Raw genomic sequence first — 24,517 nt, forward strand, 5'->3', positions numbered from 1 at the left:
ATCGTTAACAGTTGATTGAATATCATAGTTAAGCATAGGTTGGCAGCATTGTCGCTTATGAAACAACGCTGTCATATCAGTGGCTGCTCCTGATGCTTGGTTATCTCTGCACCTACTGATGCAATCTGTTTTGTTTACATATCATTATAGGCCTGATAGAGATCTTACACTTCACAATGAGAGCAAAAGAGATAAATCCAAGATGTCTACTCTGTCACATTAAGTTACCCTTGACTGGCCGTAAAGTCAATTTTTAACAACATGGTTGTATTTTGTTTGTATGCTTTGCTTAGTGACGCATGATGATTGAATAATTTTTTTTTGTAAGAGACAACTTGAATGGAATTTTAAGTAAAAAAAAAAAAAACTGTTCGTGCAACTATAAATATAATTTTAGACCAACAAATACATTTTATCTAAAATATGCATGAAATTTGGCAACCGTCTCGAAATGGACTGTTTTGTATATATTTGGAAATAAAACCGATTGATAATTGTATTTCAAATAAAATTGGAATTTCCTTTAAAGTCCGTCTTGCTTACATTCCCATGAAAAACAAACAAAAAAGCATTGGACCATAATGCAACAGTAAATTTTTAAACAAGATGCAATCAAACAATGATAAAAAATGTTTATTAAATTATATTACATCTAATTTTGTCTAACAAAACCATTAAATATAATGGTTAAAAAAAGTGTTTTGCAATAGTACTGAGTGTTCGTATTTACTTGCCTCTGTCAGAAATTTGACAATTACATCATGCCTCCCATTGTATTGTTTTTGAGCCAATCACTTAAACACGCCAGTTGGACTTTTAAGTACAATACGTAATATTTTTTTTTTTTTTTTTTAATGGAGAGTAGAAAACGCATGGTGGATACATTATCGGCAGCTCTCGCTTCTCTTTATTTGTCCCTCAGTCCTCATTTTTTAAATGAGTGAGTTTTCTGAGAAAGGGAGAAGAAAAAGCTGTATTCTAGGTTGGCAGTATTTTGCACGAACAGTTGGCAGAGATGGCGGAAATTTTCTGTTTCTATGTCTATTCTTGTAGCCATGTCACTAGTAAGGGTGCTGGAGGTAAACGTTTTATTCTGGGCTGACGTTATCCGCCTGATAGTCAGGGACCCGAACCTTGGATTAACCACTTAGGAGGCTATCCTATCAGCAGGAGCAAAGTACTGGGGCTGCTGTATTGCCATTTGGTGAATGGATTCTGGACCATGCAGTAGCTTCTGGTGGGGCCTCTCGATGCCATATTAGTGGGTAATTGTTACAGCTTTACCTTATCCTGTGCTACAAAAAAAAAAAAAAAAAAAAAAAAATTTCTTCATTTCTTTTTCTCTTAGTTTCCCCTCTCTGTCCTGCTCTAAGCAAATCTGATGACCTAGTCCACAAATTCCAAAATTCCATCATGACAAGTTTCAAGAAAAAATACACAATTATACCTGGATCTCCAACTTCCAACGTAAACCCCCACTATCATGTCTCCTTCAACATCAGGGGTTTACGTTCTAACCTTCCAGAGGTTGAAACCCAATTACAGGAGACTAAACCAGACCTTTTATTTTCAAGTGAAACTGGCATTGGACAGGCTATTTCCCTAGATGAGTTCGCAATTAAAGGATACTCTAACTCAACTTCTAAATCTGACCCCCAAGATGGCCATTGGCATGAAATATGTGCCTATATTAAAAGATGGCTTTCCATGTGGTAGAGACATCTCCAGAGAAGATCCTAACTTACCCTATATGTGCTTCCGGGTAGCACTAGCTCACACTACTGCACTTATATTTAATCTCTATCGCCCCCACAACAGCGCAGTTACTATCTTTAAAAGCATATCTGAGAAAATTGAGCAAGTCCTTATCTGCTTATCCTTCAGCTAACATTCACGTTATGTGGAGACTTCAATGTTCACAACGTGGAATGGTTGACCCACTCAAACAAGACAGATGATGAGGGGAGGTTCTGTCATGATTTCTCCATTGCTTATGACCTCACTCAGATTGTTCACGAACCCACCCGTGTGCCCGATAATGACGGCCAGTATGCGAGTCTACTAGATCATTTTCTCACAACTTGCCCTGAACTATGTTCAGTTTCTGTTCTGTCTCTTCTTGGCTCTTCCAACCACTCTGTTGTATCAATTAAGATAAAAATGAAATGTAATAAGTCCCCAGATGTACCTCTCTATCGTACAGTATATCGATACACTAATGCTGACTGGGATAGCTTCCGTACATTTATATCAGATCTACCTCTTGTGTTCCAGGTTTAAAAAGGATGTGTCCTCTATAGTATCAGACCTGACGGAATGGTTAATTGTAGGTATAGACCATTTCATATGCTCAAAAAAGTTCCAACAAAAACCTAACAGCCAGCCATGGTTCTCTCCAGAATGTGCTGCTGCCATTGCACACAAATCACCTTTTCCACTGCCTCCAACGTAATAGATGTATGGAAACTAAAGCCACTTTCAAGACTGCGAGCAACCATTGTAAGAAAGTAATAAAGAATGCAAGAGAGTTGTATGCTCAGTCCATCAAGTCCAAAGTAGCTGAGCAGCGGCTTGGTTCCTACCAGTTTTGGCAAATAGCAAACAGAATCCTGAACAGAAGCATGTGTTCTATCCCAACTATCATCAATGGACCTGAGGTAATCTCGTCAGCATCAGACAAAGCCAAACTATTTGCCAAGAACTTTGCAGCTAATTCTACCCTTTGCGACCAAGGCCACCAACCCCCAATATTTCCTCCTGTATCAGAAAACACGCTATGTGATATACATACGTGATGTTGCCAAGCTAATCAAAAATCTTGATTCCAGTAAAGCAACTGACCCTGATGGTATTCTAATTATAGTACTCAAAAAACTTCAACCAGAACTAGCGCTCATACTTACAAAACTGTTTAAACATTATCTTAAGGAGAATTGCTTCCCATCACCCTGGAAAATCTCATCAGTATGCACTGTATTTAAGAATTCAGGTGATCGGTCATCCCCCCTCTCAGTAATGACCAATAAGTCTCCTGTGCATCATGAGTAAGTTGCTGGAATCTGTTTAATAGAGAAGTAATCAACCACCTCAGCAAAAATAACCTTAGTGACACACAATATGGTTTCCGTGCTGCTAGATCTACAGCAGATGTGCTTACAGTTATATCTCATAGGATTAGCGAATCTCTCGACAGAGGCAACCTTTCTAGGGCAATTGCTCTTGACATATCAAAAGCCTTTGATAGGGTATGGCATAAAGGTTTACTTCACAAGATCTCCAGCTATGGTATAGCTGGAAATGTCTTAATTATTAAATCATTTCTTTCTGATAGGTTCATAAGAGTAGTGGTTGATGGGCAGAAATCAGAAGCCCACAGTATTAATGCTGGAGTCCCTCAGGGGTCCATCCTGGGCCCAACTCTTTTTCTGATCTACATTAATGATCTTCCAAATCATATCCTTACATCATTTGTAGACATTTATGCTGATGACACTACAATCTATGGTAGCACATCTAAGACAGTAAACGACCAAGTTCTCTCCTATTCTCTCTCCTCTGGTCTTGAGCACGTGGTACAATGGGGAAAGGAGTGGCTGGTTACTTTTACTGCACCTAAAACCAAGCTTCTCTCTTTACATCATCAACATTCTGATCCACATCTGGCATCAATTGAAATGAATGGTGCTCGTCTTGAGGCCTCAAGTTTTGACAAACTTCTGGGCTTGACCTTTACTCCTGATCTTAAATGGAACTCGTACATCAAATCTGTTGCCAAGGCCGCTGGAAAAATGGTGGGATACTTCTATCGATCCAGTAGATATCTCACTGCTGATGTAATTCTCTATCTATATAAGAGCCAGGTACGTCCAAGGATGGAATACTGTTGCCACATCTGGGCAGGAGCTGCTAGAAAGGACTTGTCCTGCCTTGATAGGGTTCAAAATAGACTTCGTAGCCTCATAGAAGATGTCCTTTTCTCTTCCCTGCAACCTCTATCTCACAGAAGAGATGTTGCGAGTTTGTCTCTCTGTATAGTTATTTTCATGGAAAGTGTTCGACTGAGCTTCAGTCTATGATCCCCCCTCGCCAAACTTTCACAAGAAACACTATCAATAATTCCCCCCACTCTTTATCTGTGCCTAAACCTAAACGTAGATTCCATGAACAAAGCTTCTTTCTTAGAACTGCACGCCTGTGGAATTGTCTTCCGTTTTCCTGCTTTCCAGCTGACTAAAATATGGTTGTCTTCAAGTCTAACGTAAACAAGTTCTTGATTAGCCGTTCCACTTGTTAACAAATTTACAGAATTTCGATTTACTAATGATTACTATATTGTCCAATTTCTACTGTACACTCTTTAACCCTTATCCTCGATTAGCCTCTTGGCCTTTATAAGTGGTGATGCCTATGTAAAAAAAAAAAAAATCAGAATGGCCGATTATATTTTCTGTGAAGCACTGCACTTTAGCAGGCTTTTTGTATTTTGTGTGTTTGCTCTTCAGTTTCAGCAGCAAAGAACTTGAACTGGTCGGATGCAGAGAATCCATTCCAGTCACATCAAGCAGGCGAACTCTAGAAGAAGGACTCTGAAACTCAACCCCTGCAGGAGGCACAGAGCCTCCAATTTTCATCTCTTTAAAACAGTTTATCTTATGCCTAAATAATTCGACTCATTACTAAGAGTCCGTTATAGACTCTAATCGTTTATTTCATGCCTAAATATAGACACATCTCCTTGAAGTTGTTAAGAGACTTTCATTGGTATAATTACTGCACTAACATTTTTCATGGACCTCTGCACTATGCTGACAGTGCGAATATTGGATCCTTTACCTCAGAAGGCATCTTATCAACCCCTTCTATGGCTGCGAACACCCATATTCAAAGAGAGAATGAACCTGCTTCCAGTTCCTGTTGAAGATCAAGATAATAAAATTTGTATTGAATTTTAAAAGGTAGGCCTCTGTTACTGTCGTGTTTGCCCTTGTTCAAGGAACAAAAAACCGGTAACAAAGATTTCTTCATGCCTCCCTACGAGGGAAAAATTAGATATAAGGTCGGTTTTTAACATTTATGGAATGTGTTTTTCAAATATTTTGTTTAATTTTCGATGTTTGAACAAGTATTGAGGTTCAAAATGGATATAAGGACCCCCCCTTCCATCTCAGACTTGAAACAACTTTTGTTTTCAAGTTAAAAAAATGCTTTAAAATAAATATTAAAAAAAAAAAAAAATTGCTACCTTGCTTTTGGTAACAGTTATTTGGTGTATGTATTTTTTCATGCGTTTTTTGTTGGCTATTGTAAAAAAAAAACAAAAAAACAAATGCCCTTTTAAGTTTTTCAGTTGATATTAAATTTATGAATATTTGTTGGGTTTGTTTTACAATAGACAGACATACGAAAAAGTTGTCAAAAAATATATAACAAATAAATGTTTATCAAAAAGTTACTCTTCTATCCAGCTGAAGAAGTCTTTAATGTTTTTACTTATATTTAAACATTTATTCGGTTTGAAAAACAAATAGTGACAAGCGTTATGCGAGAACAAAAAAAAAAAAAAATGCCCACGATGTGAGTCATATCTCAATGATCGCTCAAAAATAGAAACAAAATACTGGTAGAAACCAACCCAATAAATGTGACGGTTCCATGAGTACTGTTTTATTTTTTTTATTATTTTAAAACCATTATCGAGACTTCAAAAGATGCCAGAGTCATTTTGCGGCTATTTTTTCTTGTTCTCACGTAACGCTTTACACTACTTGCTTTTCGATCTGAAAAACGTTTTATATTAAGCTTATTCAGCAAGGTAGAATAGCAATTTATCTTGCCTTTGATAACATTTGTTATTTGTTTTGTTTTTTTTACCACATTTTCGTAGGTCTGTCTATTTCAAAACAAACCCTACTTGTCAACTTTCATCTAAAATTGCAATGTAATGATCTTATAGAATGACGGTCTTTGAAGAGAATACGAGACGCTGAAAATGTACACAAACGATTTCCTGTACAAACATGGACTTATAATTATTATATAATTTTAGAACTAAAGTGCTAACCACTCACTAAAAGGAGGCCAACAATTTATATGGCGAGAGAACAAAGAACGATTGCATAATTCCAGTGTTTACTACAAGTGCTCAATAAACGAGTTGAAAATAGTATAGAAATGTTTATGGCAAGCAAGCTACACAGAAACGTGTTTTTCCATCTCAGAAACTTTGTCAGATCAAAAATAAATTAGGCTTAATTTACAGAATATTCCGAAAGTGCCCCTTACTAAAATTGGTTGTTAGTGATATTTTTACGAATAAATATTGACAATTATTTTATACCTACAGACACTGGCGTTTCATGCTTATGCGATCATTGGTGTAAGAAGTAATAATTATTCCCAGTTGAGAGATTCGAACCAAATCATAAAATCAACCATGACTCTGTAGGATAGCATTCTACCTCTAGGCTACAATCAATTTAAATATACATACACACACGTGTATTACAAACACACACGTGTGTAAGTACGAGAAATTTGTAAAAGTTTTTTTTTTTTTTTACAATAAAGAATTATTGTGAACAGTTTCGATCAGTTCCAGGACTGGCGCTGGATTCTCTGTCAATACTACGAAATGATTCCATACAAACAACCCCTTCCCAGATACTCATTCCTAAAAGTATGGATTTTTTTTTTTTTTTTTTTTAGTCTTCTTTCATTGTATAAAAAAAAAAAAAAAAAAATACTTGTTAATGTTCAATTTTTAGAAAAGGAAAATAGTCCAGTTTCGACACAAGTGCACCTTAACTCACCCAAAGCACATTTTTGAATACTTATTTAGAATCAAACTTGTATACAAAACAAAAATACAGAAAAAAAATCTTTATGATATAAGTAGCCGTCACGGAATAAGGATGTTATATTCTAAAAATCACGCAAATTTATCAAGTATTTTTTTAAGAGCACTTCTGCAGTATACAGACGGCAGCCATATTTTTTGGTGCGTTTCACTGTCGCCAGGTGGTGCCTCTTGGTCAAAGAACGAGAAGTTCTTCGGAAACTATCTTAAAAACTCCAATGTTGCTTTAGTTCAAAAATGTTCCATTTCAATTATTAATTTGTTCAAAATTGTTGTTGACCCTTCAATGTTGCTTTACTTCGCAAAATGTTTCATTTAAAAATGTAAATTTGTTGTTTAATTGTACAAATATCCTCGAACCATGTAATCACTAAAAGGAACCCTTTCGTTAACACTGGTATCTTGCTTAATGTAAACAGAAGTTTGTTTACATTTATGAAATGAACAATATGGGTATATTAGAAATGCTTCACAGATTTTACATGGGTAAAATGTAATCACGTGATTAAAAGCTAATTTAAATTAACGACAGGTGGTCACTTTCCTGTTAATTATTCTTCAAAAATGTACATTAACAGCAAAGCGACAATTGTGACTCATGTTTTTACTATTCAGGAAATTAATCAATTCAAATGGAATTTGACATATTTATTCAGTGACTAAGATCGAAATAACTGCCTCTTTGGGGCTAATACTTAAATAGTAATTGTTTTTGTAATAATTGCAAAAAATTACGGAAATTATATAAGTTAACAAACAAGATGGAGATATACACACGCATGCACACAAACACACACACACTAGCTGTACCCGCCCAGCCATGCGTTGCCATACCCGAGTTTGGTTGACACACATATTAGATTGATTTGTCTCTCAAACACGCACTGACACATGCACAAAAACACACAAGCACAAACCCCAAAAACACACACATGCAAAAAAAAAAAAAAAAAAAAAAAAAAAAACACTTGCACAAACAAATAAACACACGCATACAAAAGCACACACCAAAACACACACATGCAAAAAAAAAAAAAAAAAAAAAAAAAAAAAGCAAACATACATACACGCGGAGCACACACACATAAAAAACATTCACGCAGACATGGAAAAAACATGCACACAAAATAAACCTGCACACGCAGAACTAAACTCATACACACTTCAAAAATAGTAAGGAGTAGACCGTTTAACGGCATAAGGAGATTTTGAAGAACATAAAATGTCAATTTACAGTTATGATTAAATGTTAGAGTCAAACACAGTTAACTGTGTAAAGAAAACAAAGAAAATAGCATTGTTGAGTGTCTGGAAGGAGAATCGAAGTAGGAAAAGAAACAATGCTAACCGTAAATGTTATTCTTATAATTTTAATTTTTTTTTTTTCCAGGGATTATATTTTTTTTAGGGTGAATACTGGAAAAAAAAAAAAAAAAAAAAAAAAAAAAAAAAATCGGAAAGTGAACCACCCATAACAAAACAAACTAAAATAAAAAACAAAACAAACAAAAAAAAAGCATCATTGACTGTTTGGTATGTAGAATTGAAGAAAAAGCCCAAAAAATAATGCTAACCGTAAATGTTAATTATGTTTGTATCAGGATCTTTTTTTTTGTTTTTAAGGGGGTTAGTTTCATGGTGACAATGTTTGTGTAGATAACGGTAAGGGTATTAATACATAAAATTATGATTATAAGCGATTAAGATTTTTTGTATTTGGTTTAATATTTATAAAACCAATGCTTCATGTAGAACGAGACGGCATGTTTGTGAAGGTCTGACGTGTTCGTTTTTTTGAATAAGTTGTTTATTCCCAAATAATGGATCTATCAGTTCTCAGCCAATGAAAAAAAAAAAAAAAAACAAACGGAAATTTCTAAGGGAGAAATTATTTTGTAATCGGTAACGGGGAAAGATAATGGTATGTATATGAGTGTATGAACCAGTTACAAAAGGTGCCAGGGAAAATAGTTATAAAGTTTATACAGTTTCCGTGATGAGTGGGGGTGGTAAGAGGAATGTACATTTGGAGGAAAAAATAGGAACTACCTTATCAAAAGATGTTGCGATTGTGATGATGTTGCTCCTAGGATGTAATGTAGGATTTTATTATAACGACCAAATCTGTCTAAAATGGTGTTCTAAAGTTACATAAGATAGTGGCTAATACTTTAGACATAAATTTGTATGTGGCATATGTTGTTGCAAATCTATGGTATTTGGGTCCAGAGGGGAATTTCTGCAATCATTTAATTATATAGTAAATAGATATATATACTCTCCTACATCCAACATCATTCAACCGATCATGACTAAACCTGACATGATGGTCTGCGAACTAGATGGTGCACACCATTTTTTCAAGGTCATATTTGGTGTGGGTACAACATCCACTTACTGCAAGAGTGCCTGCGAAGCAGGTATCTGAGCGTATAGCAAAGCATGGGTATCTTTGCTAGTTAACAAATAAAATCAAATTGTATGTACAAATTTTTAATACGATTTAGAATACCAAGTTTAGCATGTAAAATAAACCTAATTTGTTAAATGGAAACTATTATATACTCCCTCTTACCTGTTGATTATTTCAAAATATAAATGGAATGAAAAATGAAAAATTTTTTAGAATTTGATTTATAAAAACGGTTTAATGAAACTTGTTGAAAAACCAATTAGTAAAAAAAAAAAAAAAATATTTCTTGACCAGAATTCTTCCATATTAAAAAAAAAAATGAAAATATATTCCAAAGATCACAAATTGACCAAGTAGTTTTAAAGAAAATCATTAAGTGATTAATGGAAGTTCGTAAGCATTACAACATAAATCTTGCAAATCTGAATCACTCAGTTATCTCCCTTTTTATTTGAATAGTTTTCAAAATGGCGGTCAAGACAGTCGCTCTTCTGTTACTAAAATTTGATTTTCTTATTTAAACAAGTGAAGCATGCATGGTCCCCCATGAGTGCACAGTGAACTAGACATTAAAAAAAAAAAAAAAAAAAAAATGACTAAGTTCAGCATTTGCCCCTCCCCATTTAGCCCCAAAAGTCCTCTGGGAACGTCAGATTCTGACGAAAATGAACAAACGGTGCAGTTTTAGGCCTTAACATATATAAATTTGAGTCCATCAAAATTCCAAAGCATAGTTATTGAGAAAAGTGCGGACAGATGAACAGACAAGGTGAATTTACAGGTCCACCCTCCTTTTATCGGGGGACCAAAAATAAAACCAATTGATCAATTTCCTTGTACGTGATTTTTGGAATATAATATCTTCGTTTTGTCATGGGTACATAGATCATGCAGATTTTTGTTTTTGTTTTTTAATATGAGGTAATTCTGGGCAAGAACCTTTTCTTTTTTGTGGTAACATCGGTCGAAACAGTAAGATTTGGCCACGATAATGCAGTGGCACTTCAATATGACTGTATTTTAATGTATAAAATATCGATTTTGAGCAAAGTAGTCACATGAAGTAAACTCCGATAAAGTCTTTAGTTAGTCTACACACTTTGATGGTTTGACCCGAAAAACAAGTAAATGACGAGTTGGCAAGTTAAACAGACAACATGGCCAACAAGAACATGCCATCTTCAGAATGTAAGTAATGGCTCAAAATTCGAAGACACACACACACACACACACACACACTGATAGAAATTCACACAATGTCATGGTGACACAAGTGGTTAAAAAAAAAAAAAAAAAAAAAAAAGAAACTTTTAAATGCAAAGAAACCAAAATAATTTGTTTTCAAATAATTTCCCAACGGTATTTCCTTTCAAAATATTGTATGTTTACCATAGTAATGATTATCCCCTGCCTCTTAACTGCTTATATTTTCATCATTCTCATCAGTTCATACCTTCGTGGAACTTCAAGCCCACAGAGGAAGGGGCGGAAATTAACCTCTATCTAAAAGTTTAAAAGGTATTTAAAGTTCTGAATTTTTTAGCTGAGGGCTGATTGTTTATTATTTGTATTGAGCAGACTTTTGTTCTCATCTTGTGTTATTTGTATGGGGTCGGATTGTCCTTTGACCATCCTCAGGCATGTTTGTTGTTGTTTGGGGGGGGAAAAAAAAAAAAAAAAAAAAAAAACGGAAACGTTACTAACTCCACTATTTTCTTATTTCTGTGAGCTAGTCTCTAATGGTTATCGTTTCGAATTTGTGAAAAAAAAAAAAAAGTTGACAAAGGGGAGGCATCTCTTATAAAGATCGATAGGGGATTATCTCCCTTCCATCGCCGGTTTACAATGTTTATTTTTTCTACGATTAAAGGATCCCAATGCTACTAAACTCTAGGCCTGGTCTGCTTAGTATTTTTTTTTTTTTTTTTTTTTTTTTTACACTTTAACTCAACATTCACTGTTAAACTAACAACTTATCGATTTTCGGGTATGCTGAAAACGAATATCACATTTAAATTTGGGACAAACAAGTAGCTTTCTGGATATTAATACCATTATTATCCAATGTAATCTTTATGAGTTCACTGGCAGCCATGTTTTTTCCCCAACTGAACAAGTACTAATGCACATGCATGTTATAAACCCCCATGTTAAGAATGGCGAAAAAAATTGCTTAATATCCAGAAAACTACTTGTTTGCCCCAAATTTGAATGTGATATTAGTTTTCACTGAATACTTTTCAGCAAACCCAAAAACCTGAAAAAAAAATCGGCAATTTAAAGATGAGCGTTGAGTTGCAGTTAAAGTAAAAATTTACCAATTTAAACAACTTGAATAAAAGTTTAACTGTCTTGAGAACAAAATGGTCTACCGACAACACACACAGATTTTTCAGTGCTCATGCACTTATACTATCATGCTATTTTCTAAAATATCATTTTCAGGTTTCACAATATCTTTTTTCATTAAATTGTTAGGTGGAAGTACAGAGTAGTTAAAAACACCCTCCCCTCCTCATGTTGAGAATGGCTTTCAAAATAATATTTCAGCACGGCAACATAAGTGCATAAGTACTGATTTTTCATATTGCCACCCAAACTTAGGGTTACTGGTAAGATTAAGGAAGGCTGTGAGTTTTTTTTTATATAACTTTACATTTTTCTAATATTAAAAAGAACGTTATATAATCGTTTGTTCAACATGGTGACCAAAAATCAGACCTAAATCGAATTAAAGTAAAAATGTATTTTTCAATTAGGATCAATTAACTGAATGACCTACAACTAAATCTGGCTGGCAACGCAATATATAGATATTATAGACACAGCCAAAACAGAAGGAGGAAGTAAGTATTTTTTGACGGAGTCTCTCTTTAAAAATCTATCAAAAAATCAAGTAATTATTTAATCAACACGAAATTTGCACCAATTATTAAATAAAGAATGGACTTTATAACGGTCTACATTATTTTTTCATAATCGATATTTATATATTTTTTTGCCTACAAACCTCCCCCCCCTTTATTTGTGGTTACAAATATGCTTAAAATAGTCAACTGAAACTATATTGTCATGTGGGAAGAGTGAGGATTATAGAAAAAAAAAAAAAACTACACGTATCAGATTTTAAGGTTGAAAATCTGAATTTTGAATGCGTTTAATTTTTTATCCATTGTGTTTTCAAATGTGAAATTCGTTGATTATCAGGGATCTATATTGTGAGTGAAACAGTTGCATTTGAGAGTGATTTTTCAAAGTATCGACTAGGAATAATAAAACGCTTATCTTTTAGCGATTGTATTTCTTTCACTGACAGTCTTCCAAAGCTCACTACTGAATGAAAAATATCTTTTCAACTTTTTTTTTTTTTTTTTCAATAAAACGAACAAAGTTAAATTATTTAAACAATAAAAGTTTAATAGAACAATGTACTATTATTTTTTTTTAACAAAGGCTGTTTAAAAAAACATCTGAAGAAATCAGAATGTTTATACCGTCAAGTATCAACATAAAATTTATTGCATATTTAGAATTAGAATTACACCTATAACACAGAAAAATCTTCATGATGTACATACTCGCCACAGAACAAAGATATCATATTCTAAAAATCATGTGAGTTTGGCTAGTAGACGAAAATATTTAGTTATCAAAGGTTAACTAAAGATAAATTTGTTAATAGAGCCCTGGAATGTTAATTATTTTTTCAGATTAGTAAAAATAAAAAATTTTTTTTCATTATTTAAAAAAAAAAAAAAAAAAAAAAAAAAAAAAAAACACTACTTTTAAATCTTAAAATTAATAATTTTCTTTTAGCGAGCCCAATATGGCTAATATACTAATAAAAAGAAAATGCTTTGAAGGATCGATATCAAAAAAAGAAAAAAAAAATTGATCCAATAATTGCACATTTTGCTAAAAAATATTCCTTTCAGCAATTCGTTATGTGATATTACCTCACCTATTAGTAGACCATAAGGCATACAAACAGTTGTTATCTTCCTCTTTTCCTTTTTGCTGTGACTTGTGCTTCACTTAGTTTAAAGTGTAGGGGACTTGCATCTACCACACTCGTCCAGAAATGAGTTCTGGTTTTAGATCCTGATGGCAAGACAGGGTCAAGACAACCAAATGTGATACTTAGATGCAGGAGTTGTCTCCAACACATACAGTGCCTAGCATTCTCAAAATGGTCACCCATCTGGTACTGGCCAGCCTCATGATTGCTTAACTTTGGGGGTTATGTAGACAACAAATATATATATATATATATATATATATAGCTTATGAAAAAAGAATTAAACTCTTATGTAGTTGATTCTTCACTTAATCGTTAAAGCACATTAAAAATACATGGAAATTTACTAAATGAACAGCATACAGTCCTGTAAGGGCTAACGTAGTTTCTTCCAAACTATCACTAAATTTTGGATTTTTTTAAATTTTTTTTTTATTTCACCACTTGAAATCTATAAAGTAAGATAAAATATGGAATTATTTGAAATTCAGATTCTTATGTTATAATATTTGTGTATATTTTTATAGCAAATCATCCTAAAAAAAAAAAAAAAAAAAAAAAATTAATCGATTCAAAAACCTTTTAAAAAAAAAATTTAAATGTTATCCATAGACAAAAATGGTGGTGAATAGTGTTTTTTTTTTTTTTTGAGAAAATTTAAAATTCTATTAGAAGTTTTTTTATCATTCTGCTTTTCATGATAAAATTCAGGTTTCTATCTTTCTGGAAAAAAAAGTTGGTCAAGAATAATGGATTTTAATAGATTTTAATTAGTTTAAAGTTTTTCTTCCATTTGTTTTTGGCCGTGCCTAGTTTATTATATCATACATTATTGATTACATATGTGCATACATGTTTCAATGGAATCTAAATTTAGAGACCCACCTTTTATGAGATTTAAAAAAAAAAAAAAAAAAAAAAAATCGCCCCCTTCTTGTACAAAACTGGCCAGTTTAGGGTGAAGGAATTAATGTTTTTGGTCAACTTTTCAATATTGTCGTCAGAGACATTGAGCTTCAAAATGATACTGACCTTGTCAGGATCCATCGCCTCTGCCGAAAGTTTTTGCAAGACATACAAACATACATTTATACAGACAGGTGAGATTTAGTTTTGCTCGATCGTAAAATACGCTTGAATAGGATATTTTAATTTGTCCAGATTTTGTATATATCATTATAGAATAGGGATTTCATAAAAAAAAATATTTGGGTGCCATCAGCTAGAATCGAAACAGAAAGCAAATCTGTAGCATTCAAAGCTGATGATGTTACCACTGTACCAACGTGACACATTTATGAACTGATTAAAAATAAAGATAAATGTACAAAATGTAGAACGATTGTTTCAATTTTGACCTCTTTTTGACCCTTTAAAAACTATTAACGGGCTAAAATCCTGTAAAAGAACAGTACGTAAAAAATCCCATCATTTGAAGCCCCTAGCGCTGCTCTGTGACTTTTAGTTTCAAAAAAGATAGAGTTTGAAAATATAGAGACAGACAGACAGACATAGTGCCTTTTATATATTAGATTTTATAAATTTGTGTTTCCTTATAGAGAACGGATTCTCTGACTATACATGCAAACAAATACATAATAGCATAGATGCGTCTTGGTAGACCTCTCAGTTCACATAAAACATTCAGTTAAAGTACTTAATGCTCGAAATCAATTATATGTTAGATTCCATTATACAATGCTGTTTTATGATAATTCTAGCGGAGGAGGAGGAGAGCACTCGGCTTTGCTCGAGCGTAAAATATGCTTATATAATATTCTAATTTGTCCAGATTTCGTATACATTATTATAGAGTCGTGATTTCAAAAGTGAAAAAGAAAAGTTTTTGAGTGACATGAGTTAGAATTGAAACCAAAACTGTAGCATTCAAAGCTGGTGATGTTACCACTGTACTCATGTGACACGCACATGAACTGATTAAAAATGTAAAATAAACTAATATGAATGTACAAAATGCATAACGATTTTTTCAATTTTTACCTATTTTTGATCCCTTAAAACTATTTTAACCGGCTAAAAACCCATAAAAGAACGATCCGTTAAAAAAAAAAAAAAAATCATTTGAGGGCCCCCTAGCGCCGCTCTGCGAATTTTTGTTTCAGAGGAGATAGCGTTTGAAAATATGGAGACAGACATATAGCCGTTTATATATTAGATTCTCATAGGTATTTATTAACATTCCATTTATAAGTATATTAGCCACATAGATTATTTTAGTTAATGGTTTTCGGGTGTTTTATTTTTAAGTATGCAAAGTGCACTCACCTTCTTCCAGTTGATGGCGTATTGTGTCTCCATTTGTTTATTTTAGTATTAATTGGTATAGATTGACATTATTGGTGTTATACAGCAGCAAGAGAGTGGCTCCATCCTTCATTTGACTAAATTGTTTATGTTAGCCTTTTCTTCAATGTTTTTAGATTAGTATAGTTATTAATTAGGTGTACTAGAATCATTTCATATCCTTTCGATTTTTTCATTGGTTAATTAATAAATTTGTTAAGATATCCCTGTAGGGTAAGGAGAATGAGGGTTGCAATATCATTACAATAAAGGGGATAGCGATTTATTTTTTACAGCGCATTTAATGCATATCCTCTAAAGTGTTTACAGCCTATAGCTGATTCTACTTTTAAAATTTAATTTTTTGCTGTCCTTAAACTTAATTTTAAATTTCTGTTAAACATAAATAACAGGATGAAGTTAATGATAATAATTCACCTTTTGACTATAGGTGTTTTGTTTGTTTCAATTAAATTCCAATAGTGTACTGAGAGTGAGGTGTCTGTACTATATGCTACATTATTCATTGACAATGTATGACCATAGAATCTGCTTTTAAAAGTTATATAGAATTTTTCTATTTCCGGGTTTTCTATGGTGTATATTTTAGCCTGGTATACTACCAAAGATGTGAGGCAATTATTGTTTAGCAGGCATTCAGGCAGTCTTTGGCAATTACAGCCATTGTTGTTACCACTATTATTAGTGCCAGTAGTTGGATTATTTCTCCTTAATATTTTGTGTTTTTATGATTCTTTCTAGGTTTTCAGTACAGCTGTAGCTTAGTTTTAAGGTGTTTTTGTTTAAGATTGTATGTGGGAAGTGTTTATTTATAAGATGTAGAAACCTATTTCCAAGTTTTGTTTTTAACATTAGGTTGAAGGAGGGGGTGAACCAGATTATTTTTTTACCTTGATTTCTAGATCTAATCGTATGTATATTGCTGCTATTGTATTTAATAGAGTTTTTGTATCTGCTATTTTTGAGTGCATTATTATAGATATTTTTTAATTTATCGAAGGTTTCTTCCTTGGAGGAGTTATTTATCCTACATTCAATTGATTTTGGTATGTGCCTATTAATGGTGGATGGTTAGTGGGTGGATATATGTGGGGTTAGCATTTTCCTTAGTGTATGGTTGGTAAATACCGGTTTCTAAAACAAAAGGTGATGTCTAAAAAGTTGACTTGCTTAATATTGTCGATTATTGCAACCTTTAGGTCCATAGTTTCCATATCCTTCCATAGTTTTCTTCTAATTCCATCACATTTTACACTTGTTTCGTCATTAACTATAGTTAATGACGAAATGATAAAAAATGAAATGATAAAAATTGAGGATATGGGTTTATACAGGAGCGATGGCCTGACGATAGCTATCGTCAGGCCATCGCTCCTGCATAAACCCATATCCTCAATTTTTATCGAGCTATTTAGAATATTATGCAATATAAATAGTGCAGTCAGGTCTGTAGAGGTGGGTGTAACAAGAAAATGTTAAATTTTGTCATCAGATCGATAACAATGTGTGTAGGGCTGATTCCTATTTCAATCACTTAAATTATTTTAAATGAAATTTTTATCACTTACAACAATAAATAAATTAATAAAATATATAAGTTATAGCAAGTTTCATCAAATACGTGAAACGATGAAATGAATAATCACCTGGGAAAAAGTAAATCATATCCATAAACAAATCAAGGATGAATATAACTGCACATAAGTTCATTATTTTTTAATTAAGATTAGAGAACTACCCCTCACACATACACACACACATATATATATATATATACACACACACATATGAGAGGATCAAATAAGTATAGAAGGATTCTTTAAATGGAGACTTATCAAGGTAAAAAGCTGAACATGTAAGGTTTTTGTTTTCCCAACTTACCGTACTCAACAGAGTCATGCACCATTTTAAATTTTCCAATACATCGGTAAAACACTGAATGTTTTTCAAGATGAATAAACATGTTATATTAAATAAAAACACTAAAAAATTATACAGTTAGGTAGAAAAGTAACTTATCTTGCCTTTGGTAACATTTGTTATATTGTTTTTTGACCACTTTTTCGAATCTATGTGTACGGTAATACCAACCCGTATCCGAAAATGAGGGATCGATTTAGTAGAACGTTGCAATTAAAAAGTGACCCTCGATGTGAAAAGTCCTTTTTTTTTTTTTCTTTCCAAAAATTTTATTAACCTGAAAGTTATGTTTATAATGATAATCCCCGGAAAATAATCACCGGTTACTTGAAAAAGTCACAATATTTTTCTTGATGGCCACAAAGTATGCGTTCAATTTAGTAGAAAAAAAAAAAAAAAAAAAAAAAAAAACGTATGCAAACCAAATTAATGTGAACTAAACAGAAATATTTGTATCAAATGCTAAAAGTGAAACACGTTGAATTGTCACATGTTTTTACTCATAACTAAAAAATGCTTTTGCTTTTTGTTGTTTCTTCTTTATTATACAATTAAACTTAAGCTCTAGTCCATCACCTTACAGATGCTAAACTTCTGACCGACCAACAATATGGATTTAGGCAAGCCCGCTCTACAGCAGATATCCAAACTAATCTTTGAACGTATATACCATACACTGGACAAAACAGGGGAGAGTAGAGTGGTAGCCTTAGATATATCTAAGGCTTTTGACAGGATATGGACACCACGCTCTATAAAAGGCACGACGGGAAAACAAATGAACACATATCTAAGGAAATGGCAGAAACACTAGAGGATGACCTCCAATCTGTAGTGGAATGAGAACAAAAATGGATGGTCACTTTCAATGCTGCCAAGACTAAACTTGTTTCCTTCAATAATTACAAGAAACCTTCTCTATCACCAATAGCAATGGCCAAAGACGCATTAACTGAAAGTACTTCTTTTAAACTCCTCGGCCTAACGTTCACAGGGAAGACGAGTTGGAACATTTACATTGAGAGCATTGCCAGGACCGCTGCGAAGAAGGTAGGCTTTCTCTATGGTGCTAGAAAACTACTAACTCCCGAAAGTATCCTGTACCTCTATAAGGCCACCATTTGCTCATTTATGGAGTATTGTTGTCATATTTGGGCTGGTACATCTGCTGCTGGTCTCTCACTCCTTGAGAGGGTTCAAAAGAGAGTCACCAACCTGATAGGCCCTGAATGGTCATCTAAGCTTCAGCCTCTGTCCCATCAATGAAATGTTGCATCCCTCTGCCTGTTCTATAAGTATTTTAATGGTGAATGCTCTGACAAACTGCAAGCACTTGTACCCCCTCGACGTAAATACCCCCGACAAACAGCTAAATCCCACCCTTACACAGAAATCCCTAGATGTAAGAGAGCCTTCTACTCCAGTAGTTTCTTCCTCAGAAGTGCTAGACTTTGGAACTCCCTTCCGGGATTCAGCTTCCAACTGTACTGACATACGGAAGTTCAAGTGTAATGTGAACAGACATCATGCTGCCCAACTCCCTACATAGTACCCCTGTAGCTTATGTCCCTCCCTATATCAAAGTGGCAATGTGCCTTGTTTGGGGTGAAAATGTAATTTAAAAAAATAAAATAAAAACTTTGTAGTCAATTTTGTTTGAATTGAATATTTTTAGGGAAATTCAGATTAGGTCTACCTCCACAATTTTCTTTTAAATGACGGCTTTTAAAGGTTTTCAACTATGCTGAATACGAAAATCGCATTGAAATTTTGCAGAAATAAGTAATTATCGAGATTAAAATGTATTATGCATTGTATTCTTTGGCGGCCATCTTTTTTACGCGCGAGCGCGCCATAAACAAATCTACTCATCTATGACACTGCACGCGCGTAAAAAAGATGGCCGCCAAAGAATACAATGCACAATACAACTTTTTATATCTCGATAACTAATTATTTATGCAAAATTTCAGTGCGATTTTCGTATTCAGCATAGTCGAACCTCTAAAAGGTCTCATTTAAAAGAAAATTGTGGAGGTGAACCTAATCTAAAAAAAAAAAAATACTTTTTTCCGACGCTAAACTAGGATATTACTGTGGTATTCATTTACAGCATACTCGAAAACCCTTAAAATCGTCATCGAGTTGGAAATAAAGTAAATTATCCCCCCCTTTTTTAAACGGGAATAATCACCGGTCACGTGAGAGGGTTGCAAAATTTTTTCTCGGTGATGGTCAAAGTACGTGTTGACGTTATTATTGAAAACTGATCCGGCGATAAAAATTTTTTTTTTAATCTGAAAGTTTGTAATCGATAAGAGTGACACGAATAAAAAAAAAAAGGGGTACTTGTACAGTTTAGTCAAGACATTAAAAAAAATGAAAATATCGAAAAAAGTTTAAATTGTATGTATCCGTTATGGAACGAAGTTATATGCAAAAACAATTCTCTTAATTTCATCAGTTTTTTTTTTTTTTGTTTTTTTTTTTTTACAGCGAAAAAACAATTTGTTATGATACCGAGCAAAATGTTCGATTTAGCTAGTATTAAAGATGGGAAGGGGTGCCAGCGCTTTAACTGAAGTTATCTCCCTTTGTTATTTCTAAAATTCAAACAATTTTTTTATAAATCCAAAATGACCGCCTTCAACGCGCTCTCATAAAAAAAAAAAAAAAAAAATCATGTTTTTCCGCTGTAAAAAAAAAAACAAAAAAACCTACTTGATGATTTAAGTGAAAAATTTCTTTCCGGAGAACTTCGTTCTATAACGGATACATACAATTTAAACTTTTTTTGATATTTTCATTTTTTTAATGTCTTGGCTAAACTGTACAAGTATCCTGTTTTGGACTGAAAATCTCCGAAAAAAATTTCATTTAATTTGATCGAGTAGTTTTTATATAACAGCAGAAAAACACGTTTTTATGAGAGCGCGTTCAAGTCAGCCATTATGAAATTTGTTGAACACGCCATGGGGAGATAACTCCAGTTAAAGCGCCGACACTCCCCCTCCCCATCTTTATTACTAGCTTTTCTTCCTAAAAATCGAACCTTTTGCTCGATATCATAAATTTTTTTTTTCGCTGTAAAATAAAAACTTGAAATTAAGTGAAATTTTTTTCAGAGAACTTCAGACTATAACGAGTACGTTATATAACTTTTTTTTTTTTTCAATATTTTCATTTTTTTAATGTCTTGACTAAACTGTATAAGCGCCAAAAAAAAAGTGTGGTGCTTCTACACTTTATTGTATTTATTTGCTTCCCACCAAAGCAAATTAGGCACAAGGCCGTTTTTAATGTGGGGTAAAAACCAGCTCCCCTAAAAGTAGGCAAAAAGGGGGCACTCTGGTTACCAAAAATAATAATTGTACCAGTATAGAGGGTTTCTCCTCCATTGACTGGGACAAATTATCTTAAGTGCAGCATCTGCAAAACAGATACTACACTTTGATCCCGGCCGAAGCCCAAGAACAGAAAAAAGGCAAGCCTCTTTTCTATTTGTGCTTCTACACTTTATTGCCGAAAATTGGAGACGTCATTTTATTTCACCTGCTCTCCAAATCCAGGGGAGACCTATGGCCGAAGCATGAAATAAGTAAATTAAACGGTTTAAAATTATTTTTTTACGCAAACTTTTCAATAAATGTTTTCCAATTATATTCTGATACATTTTTATATAATAAATGTTTTGGTTTTGTTTTCAAATGGCGCTCGCCCAGTTTAAACCATTGTCGTTTCATTTTCTGTTTTTAAAAAAAAAAAATCTTCCATGAAAAACTTTCCGGTTTTCATCAATTAAATCGAAACATTTCCAATTAAACAATTACGGACATATGTTCTCTTTCACTTTATTTACTTTTTTTCATAGTTCTTTCCGGAAGTTTGATTTTTTGTTATTTATTTCATACTTCGGTACTAGTTTAATATGTTCTCCCCTAAATTCGGAGAGCAGGTGCGTGAAATAAAATGGCGTCTCCAATTTCGGCAATAAAGTGTAGAAGCACCAAAAAGTGTAAAGTATGGAATTTAGCGGGGGTCGGGGGGGGTCAATTTCCTAAATGTCCGCCTGTAATGGCCTGGTTGATGTTATTTCTATGGTGGCCATCTTAAAGCTAAAAAGTTCAAGATAGCCTTAATTTTAATTAATGCCTCGCTTTACAAGGATTAAAAATAGGTTGCCTATAAAAAAAAATAGTTTTGTGCGTAATTCAGGAATTTCGTCATCACGTATGACATTTTTTTAAAGCCATGTGGTGAAACATGGATTTTTTTTTTTTTTTTTTTTTTTTTTGAAAGCCAATAATTAAATAAAGAATTACCATCATGAAACAGACCCATCAAAACCATCATCATCATTCAAGAAATACTTGAACACAAAATAAAAACAATACTGGTTTATGTATTTTTTAGTTTAAAAATAAATTATAGGTTAATTATACGAAGTTTAACAAGTAACCAAATAAAAAAAATGGCCTTTCTAAAAACAACAACAAAAAACCCAAACAAACAAACAAAAAAAAAAGAAATGGTTTACTTACCGTCAGAACTTTTGCCCGCGTCATAGCCATCCATATTGCCGTTAATGAGTTTAATAAATTAGTAAATCCGTATCTACAATGATAAAAAATGGTTAATAGAAGTTAATTTAAAAAAATTAGTTTAGAACACGCCAAACACTAAACAGGTTTTTCTTTCATTATTATCAAAAGCGTCGACCTGATTTTTAGCTTTAAATGGAAAATTCCTTAGTTTGGGAACGTCAAAGTTTAATTAAATATGACATTTCTAATTGAAGCATGTTCAAGTTTAATTAATTTGTAAACTCATATATATATGCACACACACACACACACATGAAGCGATTGACTTCAACAACTTTAAAAGTTTGTTTACGGAAGGCGCGAAAGTCAAATGATAAATTAAATCCGACTGTTTTTAATCTCACTAAATAAAAATGGATCATTTTGATTATAGCGCTGGCGAGCCTCCATAACTTTAATATGCAAAGAAAAAGGAAACTATTGTAAAAGAAAACCGGATGGAGGGAAATATTCCAAAAACAAACCCATTAGTTGGTGATAATGCAGAGAGTGATCCGCGCTATTTTTTTTTTAAGTCATATTTCTACGTTTAATTAAAGTTTTTTTTTTTTATTATTCAATTGTAAGATACAGAATAGGTACAAAACACTCTCCCTTCCCCATGTTAAGAATGGCTTTTTTTAAATAATAACGTTATTTCAGCACGGAGTGCATGCACTGCATGAGTACCCAAAAAGTTAAAGAGAATTACGGTTCTAGTTCAAGTTAAAAAAAAAAAAAAAAAATACTGGTTTAAATTATATTAATTTACCGACTTATTTTCCGAAAACACGGACTAGTGTGCATTAAGGAAGTAGGTTTGGGACTCAAGTTTTTTGTTCTCTATGGAATTAAAGTAAAGTTGAAGGATTCGGTTAGTGCTCCACTGCTCCAATATTAGAACAGCAGTTCGAATATTGCAAATACTACAATAATTAAAAATACAAAGCATCAGTCCTCATCTATAAAAAAAAAAAAAAAAAATTTAATCCGAAATGCAAAATAAAATTTACAAAATTATTAAAGTGCTCTCACCTTTCAGAAATCTGAGAGAGAAAGAGAGAGAGATTAGTTAATAATTGGGTGCTTCTACAGAATTTGACTCGAACCGACGTTTGCTGAACTAAACCTTAAGTTATGGTTAACTTAGTTTCAGATCTGCAAAAAAAAAAAAAAAAAAAACTCGGTTCAAATTGTGTAAAAGAATCAATAAGTGCCTTTTAGTTTGTTTTGAAAAGTTTTTTTTTTTTTTTAATTTAACTACAGAAGTACAAGTTAAATCACAGTTAACTAATTTTCGATTAAATAAAGTTAAAAACAGATACTATTTTAATTTCTAATTGGTACGGACTAAGTTATGACTGCTGGAAATTCCGATTACACCCGACTAAATTGGAGCTTGTTTCTTTGAGGCGATTTTTGGATTCAACAAGTTATAAAATTAAAATAGAGTTTACCAAATTACTTAAGTTTCTTCTTTAGTATTATTTTCCTTTTCTTTCTTTTTTTTTTTTTCTCTCTCTCTGTTCTTTGAAGAAGTAAATACAAACAGTAACTTATGGCCCAGAGAAGAATTTGTGTACTAAACAGACGACTAGTAGTCGTATTAGTGACGATGACGTGTGTATTATATGTATACAAACTATTTCTTGGGAGTGGCTGGCTCGCTCCATCTCTCTCTCTCTTTACTCCCCCCCCCTCTCTCTCTCTCTCTCTCTCTCTCTTTCTCTCTCTCTCTCTCTGTCTCTCTCTACTCCCCTCTCTCGCTCTCTCTTTCTAAGAAAGAAAGAATGGGTAAAGAGTGAAACAGATCTCTCTGTTTCACTCTTTACCCATTCTTTCTTACCCTTTAACCCCCCCTCTCTCTTTTCTCACCCTTTACCCCCTCTTTCTCTCTTTACCCCTTTGCACCCTCTCCCGGTCTCTGTTTACCTCTTTCTCTCTCTCTCCCTCTCTGTTTACCCCACCCTGCCTGGCTATCAATAATTCCTTAATAAAAATGAAAAATATCTACTACGGAAGCGGCATAGTGGGGAGGGGGGTCGTGGGATGGTGCACTGGTGCAGTCAGTCAGTCACTCAGTCACTGACATAAACAATATAAATAAAATTATTACGAATATAATTTTACACGGGATTCAACAGGATCCGCGTGCTTACGTAGGTATTCGAAACACCTATTGCGTCATAAGTGTTTGTAAAATCTACTTACAATCACTTTATAATAACTTCGGGTACTTGTGCTTTAAACCAACGCATTTCAGGTGAAAACATTATTACATACTTACATGTCATGTCGAAATTAGTATAAATACCAAAATTTACGAAAAAAAAATGATCAAATTATCGAGTATTTATCATATTATTAATAGTTAATTTCAAATATTATTATTTTTGTTGTTG

At 33.2% G+C, this 24,517-nt stretch overlaps 1 protein-coding gene across 8 annotated transcripts in view; it reads right to left on the minus strand.

The window, feature by feature from the left end:
• Positions 1–23,752, minus strand: part of LOC145248206 (uncharacterized) — a 110,931-nt gene extending 87,179 nt beyond the window's left edge. For 2 of the 8 annotated variants that reach the window (XR_013863337.1, XM_080110071.1), the window contains exons 1-3: positions 23,581–23,726; positions 23,151–23,273; positions 22,074–22,146 (exon numbers count right to left, since the gene is read on the minus strand). Coding sequence is in view for 4 of the 8 variants with exons in the window: in XM_080110071.1 (XP_079966197.1) it covers positions 22,074–22,107 (34 nt within the window). In the remaining 4 variants the exon portion in view is untranslated. Of the gene's footprint in view, positions 1–22,073; positions 22,147–23,150; positions 23,274–23,572 lie in introns of all 8 variants that reach the window. The other 6 variants (XR_013863336.1, XM_080110070.1, XR_013863338.1 and 3 more) reach the window with 6 other exon arrangements.
• Positions 23,753–24,517: the final 765 nt, after the last annotated feature.

This window comes from Euprymna scolopes, chromosome 26, assembly GCF_053919585.1.
Source record: "Euprymna scolopes isolate OS-2025 chromosome 26, ASM5391958v1, whole genome shotgun sequence".
Classification (NCBI taxonomy): Eukaryota; Metazoa; Mollusca; class Cephalopoda; order Sepiida; family Sepiolidae; genus Euprymna; species Euprymna scolopes.